This window comes from Magnolia sinica, chromosome 4 (assembly GCF_029962835.1).
Source record: "Magnolia sinica isolate HGM2019 chromosome 4, MsV1, whole genome shotgun sequence".
Lineage (NCBI taxonomy): Eukaryota > Viridiplantae > Streptophyta > Magnoliopsida > Magnoliales > Magnoliaceae > Magnolia > Magnolia sinica.
The window spans coordinates 36,290,438-36,304,186 of NC_080576.1; the positions used below are offsets into that span (position 1 = coordinate 36,290,438).

At 41.3% G+C, this 13,749-nt stretch overlaps 1 protein-coding gene across 5 annotated transcripts in view; it reads left to right on the top strand.

Moving 5' to 3' along the window:
* The window catches only part of LOC131243018 (uncharacterized), a 100,237-nt gene that overhangs the window by 27,490 nt on the left and 58,998 nt on the right, over positions 1-13,749 (top strand). For all 5 annotated transcript variants that reach the window (XM_058242070.1, XM_058242072.1, XM_058242071.1 and 2 more), the window contains one exon: positions 7,813-8,079. In XM_058242070.1, coding sequence (XP_058098053.1) covers positions 7,813-8,079 — 267 coding nt within the window. The remainder of the gene's footprint in view (positions 1-7,812; positions 8,080-13,749) is intronic.

Here is a 13,749-nt window from a genome sequence, read left to right on the forward strand (position 1 = left end):
CGACGAGTGGAAGACGGCCTTCAAGACAAAGGATGGGCTATACGAGTAGCTAGTCATGCCTTTTGGGCTGACTAATGCCTCGAGTACCTTCATGCGTGTGATGACCCAAGTGTTGAGGCCCTTCATGGGAAGTTCCTGGTCTACTTTGATGATATCCTGATTTATAACATGACCAAGGAACAACGCCTCAACCATTTGAGACAGGTTTGTGGGATCCTTAGAGCCGAAAAATTGTACGCCAACCTAAAGAAGTGTGCATTTATGTCTAGCAGTGTTATCTTCTTAGGTTTTGTTGTGTCGGCGGATCCCGAGAAAGTCAAGGCTATTATTAATTGGCCTGAACCCCGTAATATTCATGAGGTGCGCAACTTTCACGGCTTGGCCACCTTCTATAGGCGGTTCATTTGAGGCTTTAGTTCCATTATGACTCTCGTCAAGGATTGTATAAAAAAAGGAAGTTTCAATGGACGAAGGCAGCCTCGAAGGCCTTCAACGAGATAAAGGCTAAGATGACCGAGGCTCCAGTCGCGCGACTTCCGGATATTTTGAAAGTTTTTGAGGTCGCATGCGACGTGTCAGGAGTTTGTATAGGAGGAGTACTTAGTCAAGAAGGGCACCCTGTCGTCTTTTTTGGTGAGAAACTGAATGAGGTGAAGCGAAAATACTCCACCCATGACAGAATTCTATGTAGTAGTGGAGTCCTTGCGCCACTAGCGTCATTATCTATTGCCACAAGAATTTGTCTTGTTCTCAGATCACGAGACCTTGAAATATCTAAACTCTCAGAATAAATTAAACCCTAGGCACGTCAAGTGAGTCCAGTTCCTTCAAGAGTACACTTCTGTGCTTAAGCACAAGGCCGGTGTAGAGAATAAGCCTGCCGACGCGTTGAGTTGTCGAGTCGCGTTACTTAATTTCATGAGTGTCGAAGTCACGGGGCTCGAGCGTGTCAAGGAGGATTATTTTGAGTGCCCAGATTTTGGAGTCGTTTACGCATCGTTGTCAGAGATTCCGTCAGGAGCTAGCAGTGAGTATTTGATATTAGATAGATATTTGTTTAGGAGTGACCGTTTGTGCATACCTCACACCTCCCTCCACAATTTTCTTGTCTGAGAGTTACATTCAGGGGGGGTTGCAGGTCATTTTGGTCGAGACAAGACCATTGCTCTAGTGGAGGATAGATTCTATTGGCCAAGCGTCAAGCGAGATGTGGCCAAAATTATAGGGCAGTGTCGTACTTGTCAATTGGCAAAGCAGAAAAAGCAGAATACGGGGCTATACACACCTTTACCAGTTCCATTCACCCCTTGGCGGGACATCATAATGGACTTCGTGTTTGGGCTCCCTAAGACCATTCGAAAACACGATTCCATATTTATTGTCGTGGACCGTTTTTCCAAAATGGCCCACGTCATCCCTTATTCAAAGACCTCTGACGCATCCCGTGTTGCCAAATTGTTCTTTAGTGAGGTTGGCAAACTTCATGGGTTACCCAAATCCATAGTATTTGACCGTGACGTACGGTTCATGAGTTATTTTTGGAAGACACTATGGCATATGATGAGTACTAGGTTCCAATTTTCTTCAGCCTACCACCCTCAGATGGATGGTCAGATTGAGTTGGTCAATAAGAGCCTAGGAAATTTGTTCAGGTGCTTAGGCGGGGAGCACACCAAGACATGGGACACTGCACTACCTATTGCCGAGTTTGCATTTAATAGTTATGTCTATAGATCCACAGGTTTAAGTCCTTTTGAAGTCGTTACTAGTTATAAACCTGGAAAGCTTATTGATCTTGTCCCTATATCCCTGTCCCATAGGCCATCAGAGTTTGTAGAGTCCTTCACTCATCATATTCATTCATTGCATCAAGAAATCAGGCAAAAGATCAATATTAGTAATGAACAATACAAATTTTCTGCAGACCAAGATAAACGATTCAAGGAATATAATGTAGGGGACTCTGTGATGGTCCGCATCAGGCCAAAGCGGTATCCTCAGAGAGCCGTTCGGAAATTACACGCGCGTAACGCTGGACCATTCAAAATTATAAAACGAAACGGTCCCAATGCGTATGTGTTAGATCTTCCACCTTTCATGGGAATTAGTTCCACATTCAATATGGAGGATCTAGTTGCATTTCAGGAGACCACTGACACATTGTCCAGCCTTTCACCTAACCAGCCCAATTCCCCAGACCTTTCCCTTGACCCATGGCCTCTTCTCGACCTATCTTCCCAGCCCCTACCTCCTATACCTACTCTGCCCACATCCAGAGAGGAGATAGAGGATATTCTAGACCATTAGATTGTATCGACGCTAGACGGTGGTTTTCAAAAGTTCCTTGTCAAATGGAAGTCACACCCAACTTCAAACAGTACGTGGCTCACTGAGGAGGAGCTTGAGAGACTTGATCCAGACATCCTATAGCGGTTCAGGAGCTTTGTTTCGCTAGTGGTGAAACCTTTGCAGCCGGGGAGAGTTTTGAAGACATCATGCACACGCCCCCTCTACGCATATATTCGAGAAGGAGGTGGGCCCCACTTTCAATTTGGATCGACGACGACATCTTTGGAGGGCCTCATAATTAGGGGGCTGCGTTATGGAGCATTGGAGTGGACCCGATCATCACATAGATTCTACCATCGGATCTCATGATCGTCGCCCACTACTTTAGATGATATAGGATTTTGAGTTTTAACTATTTTTGTTATTAGAAACATCATGAATGGCTTTGATTGCTTAGGTTAGTTATTTTATTTGCTTTAGCTTTGGTATTAGTGCGCGCACATGGCGCAAGGGTAATTTTGTATTTTTTGGGTTTAGGGTTTTCTTATAAATAAAGCGATCCTATGTAGGTATTCTCAATGATATTTTATGAATAAAAATTCCTACGTTTCTTCCTCTCTCTCTCTTTGGGTTGAAGAATTGAATTGGGTGCGAAGCCCTCCCTTGCTCGAAGGGCTAACTACCGTGGTGCGAAGCCACATCCGCTTCTGCTCCTTATCACCTCCACCTTCTTACGCACCACATCCATCACCCTCTACACCCCTTCCACCTTCAGATTCACCCACTTTCGTATCTAGGTTTTCTCCTACAGCAGTGCACAAACAGATTTTCAGATTCTGGCCCATCTGAGGGGCTGAAGCTTTGGCGGAGTACTACGCACACACCTTGCTATGGATTGACGTGAAACTTGGTATGGAGGCAGCCCATCCTTGGATGATCCCAGCCTAGAAGTCGGTTTTCGACTTTGTGGGCCCCACACATGTGCGGACAACCTGTCACGCACGTGCGTCCAGGCCCATTTGCGGTCCAGCACGCGTGGCTCATCCCAAGTTCTCTTTTTGCTCCATTTCCTTCTCTTTTGACTAAAAAATCCCTTAATCCAAATCCTAAACCCTAAAGAGTCCCAAATCCCAATTATCCTCAATTTTCAAACCCTAGATTTTCCCACAAATTGAAACTTAGTGAATCTCTTGAGTTGGGAACAATCCTTTGCAAGAATGGATGATTCTTACACTCCTTTGGGCTTGTTTGGCTTATAATTTTATTTGATCCAGCCCTAAAGTTGTGTAGGCTTGGACCCCCATAGATTCCCCTTTTTGAATGTTTGATAGTATGTAGGATGTGGAATTTTGTGACTGTTTAAAATTGGTATAATCTCAAGCTTGATCTCTTGCATTCCATATTAATTTCATGTGCTGCATCAATTTCTCTTCTGACCATTCGAGGACCAAGAGCGAAACAGATCTTCAATTGAGGTTGACATAATCCAATGGACCTTGAAAGACTGAAGCACGTTGTTCCAAACTTCCCTAGTGAAGGAGTAGTGAATGAATATATGATTCACTGATTCAGCATCCTCGCAGCACAACAAGCAGACATTGCAGAGAACCATAGATCTTTTGCAAAGGTTGTCTACAATTAGGATGCAGTGTCTACCAGCTAACCAAGCGAAATCAACCACTTTCAAACAAGCTCCAATGGATCAAACATGCAAGGTATGGCAATTATGAGGCTGGATGGATGAACGGGAAATTTTGGGATACAAATATTTCATTGAAAGGATCCCAGAGGGTTGATGTTTCCAAATCACTGAGTCAGCCTCACTCGAGATAGGTCTGATCCCCTGCAAGTGGGAGAGAAGGTAAATCAGATGAACACCCTCCTCATCCAGGAGGTTCCGCCGGCAAGGGGGAATCCACACTCCCCTATCCTCTGAACCACAAAAACAGTTAGCAACAGAGATCTCCGGAACTGAACAGATAGCCGCAAAAGATGGGAAGACCTCACAAAGAGGGGCCTCACTGCACCAGGTGTCCTGCCAAAATCTAATACGATCCCCAGGAGTGAACATCATATCTTCATGAACAAGAGGGGCCATCTTAGTGATAGATTTCTAGATATGGGAAGCATGGTATATGGAAGATTCCTTAACCCATCATCCTATAGGAGTTAAACCATACTTAGCAACGATGATAGATTTCCAAAGGCTTCCCTCTCTTTTCCAAACCTCCAAATCCATTTGCCCAACAGGGCTGAATTGACCTGATCCAACCTCTTGATCCTTGCCCCTCAAGCAGAGAAGGGGGAGCAAAGACCTCCTTCCAATTCAGGAAATGGAATTTTTCGGAAGATGCACCACTAGGCCAGATAAAATCCTTCCTAAGTTTGTCGATTTGATCAACAATAGACTTTGGACAACAAAACAGAGACATGTAATCAAATTTTAAATATCGAAGATATTGACCGATATATCCCACGATATATCTTGTATCCCACCTGTGTGATACGAAACGCATAGGTAGTGCCGATATATCCCACATGTTCGATCCGGTGAGCATTTTCGATTTTCGATCCCTTATGTTGAAATTATGTTAAATCAGTGTCAAATGGTTATAAATACATTGGTTCTTCATGTTTTCCAAAAGTACATTGGGGGTTCGAAACTCACCTTAAACTTTCTCAGAAAAAAAATATCACCATAAATCTTCTAAAATCAAGATCTATCAAACCATACCCTTCATTGACTACATGTCCGTATGGTTAGTGCATATGCTAACGTCAGCCATACAATCGCTGACATTAGCAAAATGCAATGGCTATGAACAAAACCATAAGAAGAATCCTTTCTCTGATACCAAGTTGAAGAAAATTAAAGAAGAAATAAGTAGGAAAAATAGAAGAGAAGGAATAGAAAGAGGGAGAGAGACAGAAGAAATGGCTGGGGCAATCGCGAACCGGTTGTGTTGTCACTCACATACAATCTTTCATATTATTGATATATGCACATAAGGTACTCCGGCAGATTGTAAAAAAAATCAAGACACCCACAAACACACTCTCTCAAAGAAAGACATGTATATTCTCAATACATATATGTAGCTTCCACCTCGTGTGAGATGTATGCTTCGATGTCGTGGCTTACGCTGTGGTTGCATGATGCTTTAGCCTCACATAATTTAGCATTAGGAACAGCCATGAGGAGCACACCTTTAAACCCAGTGGCTCATCCTGAAAAAAAGGATGTTTTATGACCCAGCCAACTCGAAAATAACAAGTTTGGAATGGACGTGTACCTTCTTAGATGATGAAAAAGAGAATCACACCACAAAATTGATAAATTGAGCTCACAAAGAAGAGAAAAAAGAAGCATATGCTTGGATAAAATAGGGCAACTAATGCTAGGATTGGAGCAACATGTTCTGAGAGGAGCAATGCTAAAAACCTCAAATAAAGTCTTTATTCAAACCAATCGGCTATGTCTAAATCCATGCAAATGGCTATGGATTTATAGCCTTGTATACTTGATAGTAACAAGCGAAATAAGTAACCCTGTTTGTTACTTATCCAATGCTACAACTAAAAAGCTAGTCCGATTGGCTAGCACAAGCCTCTTTTGCTGAACAATCTATAAAGAGAGCAAAGAAAGAGTTCATATCCAAACCAATGACTTAAATTCTGCAACTACAGATTCCAAATCTATTTTAATTCTTCAATATACCATCCGCGTGGGCCTAGAGGAGTGCATACATCCTACGACCGTTTGTAATTTCTGAAGGAAATAGCTGGCTGGTGTAAATTCCCACTTAATGTAATCTTATTAATATCAAAGGACATTAATTACTATTGAAGAATCCAATTGGTGCCAAATCCTTCTATATATCAGCCGAATGACTCTTGTACCGACCCTATTGATGTAGTTTCTATGTGCAGATATACTCTTTAAATAAATCAATTGGTTGACACATGAGAGTATCCAATGCCATCTCAAACTCTAATAGTAACTAAAATACCCTGTATACCGCGCGTGTGGTTGTATACAACCTATAGCCAGATAGTGCTATACGGTTGGCATGCGAACAATTGTTGATCAATTGCATTTTATATAGGACTCTAGTATCATCCAATCCCAATGGGGACTAGCGGACCCCACAGTCAATTGGATTCCATTTCAAACAGGATCTGTCACAGGCATGTCCAGATTAGCCCTTATGTGATGTGTGGTCCATTGCATCATTCTGTCATATCAGCAGTGTGTATTCACAGACCATACCAACTAGAAGAAGAGTGATCCAAACAGCCTTACCTGCATCGAATTACTGTTAATCTTTCCATGCTAGAGGAATGTGCATGACCACAGATGGTGCAAAATCATGCTGACAGAATTGACATGCTTTGAGTATGCAACATGGACTGGGTTATATATTGAGTTGTGTAGGCTGTGTAAATTGCGTTGCTTGGAACCTAGAGGATATGCCGGAATTGGTGGGCCTGAATATTCTCATTGATAGAAGTAAAGTCCCACAAAAATCTCTCAAATTAGTACTCTGTACTTTTCCCTATGCCTGCAGTAGGATCAGAGACTGCTCAAATGTGCTGAGTCAGGCTTGGCTTTATGGGCTGGATGTTACTTCTAGTCATGTCTGAATAATCCTTTCCTAGGAATTCTATACCTTTGGGGGAGCATTTAGTGTACAATTGGGGAAGTGGAGAAACACAAAATAGCATGAGGGAGAATAAAAAGATAAAGTGAGGAGAAACATAATTTTTATTACTAAAAGGCTGAATCAAAGAGGCCTCTAAGATTTGTTTTGGTCTACAGTTTAGAACAATTTTCTATCCTCAAGGCATATATATCTTTTGCCTTAAAAGGTAAAAGCCTTCCTGTTCCTGATCTCTGACATACAACCATAATTTGTAAGGGTACCATGTCAAAGGTGCTTTAAATATACTATCCCCAAGGAAAGGTCAAACACCCCCTCTTCCTGATTTCCAATTTACAACCAAAAGGTATTTTACCATGTCTAAGGTATTTTAACTGTTATGCTTTGTTGAAGTTTTCTATAGGTCAGGTTTAATTTCTGTTCTCTATGCATGTAAGGAATCCTACAACAGTGCCCATAGATGAGAGATCTTCAAGTATGCTTGTTCTTCCATCACGCTACCAATTCTTTGCTGGATTGTATCTCTAACCATATCAACTGTATTATTTTGGTGGCAGATGCAATTCAAGATATCTTAAGCTTTTGTAAACTGCAGATGCTACTCACTAACACTGGATATTAAAATAATCCCTATTTTCATGGATGCAAGTTGCCCTTGCTATCACTTTAAGTCTGAGTATTTCTGTGCAAAAGGAACCCATGCTTTTGAGTTTATGTAGAGCCATAAGCTCCTTTTCATGTTTCATGTGTGTTTGTTCTGTGGAATGATAATTTGATACCATCATTTCAGATTAAACTTAAGAGTCAAATTCTTCTTTGATGCTTGGTGATACTTCCTGATGACATTCTTAATTGAATTTAGGTTAAGACAGATGGTGGGCTGAATGCATCGGCTTCCTTTGTAGCAAAAGCAAACCCTCTTAATCGGGCTCCCCATAAAAGGAAAAGTGAACTCCACCACGCTCTATGCAATATGCTTTCAAGCATACTAGCACCACTAGCAGATGGGGGGAAAAGCCAGTGGCCACCATCAGGTGTGGATCCTGCATTGACTCTATGGTATGAAGCTGTTGCTCGAATAAGAGTACAGCTTATGCATTGGATGGACAAACAAAGCAAGCACATAGCTGTAAGTGGATCTCAATAACAGTTCTTAAGCGGGAAAAGAAAACCTTGGCAATCATGTAGTCTGAAAAGTGATAAATATCACTCATGTTGGGTATTTGTTTGAATGCTTTCTCTTCTAATTCTCTGTGTAATATTTTCCTTGTTGGACATGAGGCAAAAACTACTTCCCATGACTGCAGAAAACTTCATACACATTCTTACATAACTAATATCATTTGCTTACAAAAAAACAAATGGAGGTGATTGCTTTTATTCCTGTTTCTGTTTTCAGTTTTCTTTTAGTTAGAGACGTTGTTCTGTTAAACAAGAACAACTGGCTGTATGCAGATTTTACCCATAGTATTTTGTAACATCGTTTGATTTATAAATCTATTTGTTGAGCCTGAGATGTGAAGTGGATAAAGATTGTGGGTAGAACTAAAAAAAATCTCTAGTCAAAACTAGAGGTCACAAGAATCCCTTCTTATATTCTTCCAAAGCAAAGAAACACTAAAACTCAAAGCAAATTTTTTTCCCAATGCATATTAACATCACACATCCCACAAGGATGCTTTTATAGAAGACAAAAGAAAGAAACCATAGTAGCTAAGGAATAGACTAAAATAAACCCTACAGCTATTTGCCAATGAATATAAGGGTACTTTGGACAATGCTAACACCTACAAACATAAATAAACTAACTACTGATAGGCTTGTGATAAGGCACCCATATGTGTGCGTCTGATCATGTGTACCCACATGTGTGACTCATGTGATCAAGTGCGGCCTCCCTTGATCTCTTACGGTTTGTATGGAATAAGAGCTAGACTGTATTAGTTTTAGAGCGTTGGGTTGAGACATTGATATTCTTCACTAGAAATCAATCCACACCATGGATTACTGGCTTGGACGAGTCAAATGTGACTTGTCCAAGTAGATTTGTACTTGGTTGGACCCAGTCCGGTTCACCCTGAGTTTGGCATGTTGGTCTGATTTTCAACCTGGACTTGGGCAAGTCATGACTCAACAAGTTGGCTCATGTTGTCAGGTCTTAAATCCTTGATGTTCACTCAGACCTTGGATAACCCTTCCACTCTACCAAAACTTATGATACCATGGCGTGTGGACATCATTTGATTGTTGAGCACATCTTTGATCTCTTCATTGTGATGTCATGGAACTTTAGGCAATGGAGTTGCCAAATCTTAAATCCTTGATGTATACGAACCTTGGACGACCCTTCCACCATACCAAAAACTTTTGATGCTTGCCACGCTGTGCGAGCACATTCTCATCATCGAGCACATCTTCGGTCTCTTCAATGCACTGTCATAACACTATGTATTTGAGTCTAGGGGTGCACACAGTTCGGTTCGGTCCGGTTCTGGGGTGAAACCGGAACCGAACCATTCCTAACGGTTGTAGGAAAATCAAAATCGGAACAAGAACCGGACCGTTTGCACCGTAGAACCGAACCGGAACCGGACCGTAAAAACTGGTTTAGTTCCGGTACGGTTCTATGGTTTTGGGATTTTTATAATCCAGCCCAATTCTTCCTCCATGGAATAAGCATAGACCCTTTCAATTTGAGATTATAAAAGAATTACAACACCTGTCCTCTATGAGAAAAAACATAATGCAGACGGCTAGGATATCCAATCTTAGAGGTTTTTTTTTTTTTTTTTTCCATTCATAGATCTCTGAGTGGCCTAGCAGAATGACATCCTCGTTCAATAAACCATGGACTGTTGATTTGATGATTCGATCTTTTCTAAGCCCACACAGGTGTATAGGGCATCTCATCTACAACCATCCCATTTGGCAGCAGGACACATAAGCTTGAGATCTAAGCTATCCATCCAGTGTGTTTCTTTGTTTAGATCGCTGGCATAGCAGTCAAGCCACTGTGCGCGTCAGATGGGCCACAATTTAGAAAAGAAATTGATGGATGAAAAAAATCTATCGGCTAGTTTTCTAAGCCGTACACCTATTTCTAACATTGTGCCCCACTTAACGCAGGAACCAGCCTATTTTTGGACCATAGGATCTAGATGGTCGGACCCACATGATGAATAGGTTGGACTTGGATCTCATTCGCCTATGTGACATATGGTGGCATGTACATCAACTGTGTTGTACACGAACGTGGGTTTAACTAAATCTATGATGTTTCCAACCATGGATAGATAATACCCAGAAACCTTTTCAGATTGGATAATTCAATCAGATGGACATGTGGATTGCGTGGATGGCCTTGGAATTAATTCCCCCAAATCTAAAAAGAAAATAAAAGAAAAAATAATCACTTACATTTAAATCTTTCCTCTTATTCTTTTTCTTCTCCTTCTTTTTTCTTCTTTTTCCTTTCTTTGTGAATAAGAGATAGAGGCCATAAGAGATCGTTGTTAGGAGTGAGATGGAGGGCGTCGGGCAGTGGCTATCTAGTGAGAGAGAGATGAGAATGGGGGCTGGGCGGCGTGAGGTGCTTGAGATTGAGAGATTAGGTTTTTTATTTTTATTTTTTATTTTTTATTTATAATTTTTTTTATATAATTTTAAAAAAATATTTATTGACTGGATGGTCCTTTTCTAGGTTCGGTTCTACGGTCCGGTTCCAAGTTCGGTTCTACGGTCCGGTTCCAAGTTCGGTTCTACAGTCCGATTCACGGTTCAGTTCTACAGAACCCCAAATCGAGAATTGGACCGAACTAATTGGTTCTTTGATTTTCGGAATCAGAACCGGAACCGGTGCACTTCAGAACCGGACCAAACCGTGTGGTTTGGTCGGTTCCTGTCCGGTTTACCGGTTCCATGTGCACCCCTATTTGTGTCGCTCGTTGTTCCTCATTTTCATCGTCATGGTACTAAAACATGCAGTTAAATCTTCCACATTGAAGATGGGCTTGATCTTCAGCTAAGGTTGAAGCTCAACGACATATGCTTTTTCTTGTAGTCTATTCTTAACATAGCAAGGACCCGCATTCTTAGAATGTAGCTTGTCATATGATCCTGTAGGAAACAGTTTAGGCTTAAGACAAACCATCACCTCGTCACCCTCCTTGAATTGTGCGAAGTGTCATCTTGTAAAAGTGTATCTCTTACAATTTTCATTGCTTTGTACAATCTTACCCTTGACATTCTCATGTATCCCCTTGATGTGTTGCTCAAAATCCTCAACATCTTGGCATGGTCTGGTAGTAGTCAATAACAGGATAGATCCATAAGTTATTGAGGCTTAATGTAACGCCTTGAAAATCGGGGGTTGAGCAAAAGTTCAACTCCTAAGTTCCAACGCATCACCTATGCAACATGGATAATGATGATTAAATGTTGTCCGTGTTAGTGCACTAAACATGAGTGAGATTATACCAAATCAGCATATAATATCCCAGAGACAGTTAAATTACGCAAGCGGAAGATCATGATAGGTATGTATAAAACATATAAGTGGTGGTGTGTCTCCAGAGTATAATCATGTTCCAGGTTAACAATTACATGTATCGTTTCAAAATACAAAATATCAAAATGTGTAGGTCCGTCTACATCATGAAATCCCTATAGCCCCGACGATTAGAATGTGGCCTACATGAACCCGCCAGAATACTGCATATACGAGAACTCTCGTCGTCGTCATAAAAATCAGGCTCCGCTTCATAAGTTGCGCCATTATCTGCAACTAAGAAAGAGTCTGGTTGGTGTTTTAAAACACCGTCCCAGAGTGAGAGTAAGTGATCAACTCAGTGGAACTATAAGGCAAAGGTTAACATGTTATCAATTCAGTCAAGCAGTAATGATAAAGCAGTACAACAATCATGTCCTAGATTACTCTTGTTAATGCAAGAATGGTATACGATAATGATGCATGCCCTCGCCTACACTCCCTCAGTGACTTCATCTCACGTTCGCGCATGGCATCCTCCCGAAACGTGCGCTTCCTCGCTAAAGCACATGCAGTGCGGTGCATGATCGTGATTAGTCAAGTTCTTAATTAGGCATATTCATACAGCAGGATTGGGAAGCTAAGGTACCTCCCTTCATATCATTTATCCAAACATTGATCCATCTAGGGTCGTCAATCATAGTTAATCACATATGAAGAACAGTTCCAAGTAGCTATGGAGCTGCTCGTCACCTCAGCGCAGGTCTGGTTTATACTCGAGGTCACTACGGAAAAGCTCGTCGCCTTAACGTAGTTTTAGAGTATACTCGAGGTCACTACGGGCTCGTCACTTGATCGTAGGCCGACAGCTCGAATACAGTGTCCCATACCACCGTATTCGGCTCACGAGTCTGGGTTGCTCATTGGACACTACGGGGAGGCTCGTCGCCCCCAGCATAGGCCGACAACTCGACCACGGTGTCCCATACCACTATGCCCGGCTCATGAGTTTTAGTGGATCGAGGTACCAAGGTTAAACGGGCCTTTCGCTGGTAAGTTTGGTACCTTAGATTCAAGTAGTAGCGTCCATACATGGTGAACATACATTGGGCCAATCGGGTTACTTGACAAGCTCGATTGGTATGACCGTACATTGACTTGATCGACATGGAGTGCGTAAGCATTCCACGTGGCATAACCACTATTGACAAATAGCGTACGACTCGGATTCATCAGGCGTATCCATTGTGGCTAAGCAGTACGACCACCGATCGTAAACCATTACTGATTGCTTGGACTACATCGTAGCATCCACATGTGATATTCCATGATAGCATGTGACAACCAAATCTAAACATAAATCCCATTTGAGCATTTCAACAAACATACCACACATGTCATCGTACATAGGCATTCATCTGCAAATCACATAGTAGTAAGATAGGTTGCATAAAGGAATCTGTAACTATATATAAGGGAATTGAGAATCCTATCTCAACACCCTCAGTAAGTACGTTACATCAAGCATTTTCTCATTCAGGCATTTTATCAAACACTTCGACCACACATATTGCATATAGGTAATAAATTCGTTAAAAGCACATACTATAGCTAGTCCTTTCGCAAGAGTAGCCACGTATACAACAATCATGTATTAGCAATCAATAATCATAGCAAGCACAAATCATAATTCCATACTCATTCAAACATTTTTACAAACACTTAGATTGCACACTTCAACATACATGACGTATGTTGGTCATAACATGTATTAGGGCAAATCCTTTCACTAAGGAGTTGTCACATATACAACAATCATATATCCATGAAGGTTAATCATGGCAAGCACGAATCCAAATTCCATACCCATTCAAACATTTTTACAAACACTTAGACTACACACTTCAACATACATGACGTATGTTGGTCATAACATGTATTAGGGCAAATCCTTTCACCCAGGAGTTGTCACATATAAAACAATCATATATCCAAGACGGATAATCATGGTAAGCACGAATCCAAATTCCATACGCATTCAAACATTTTTACAAACACATGAATTACACTATATTCAACATAGTTCATATATATCTGTAAAGCGAGGGAAACATCGTATCTAGCATAAGAAATGGCAACCAATTCAGTTACAAATCATTAACCGACATTGACAGCCTTAAAAACCATAACCTAAACGTTTATAGTCCGCACCTTTCGCCGGTAAACTCGTAACGGATTCAGGTTGAACACTCTTGCCTTGTAAACTAGACTTGAATACCTAATCAATAAAATGGGTTAGCTATTTCACCGATC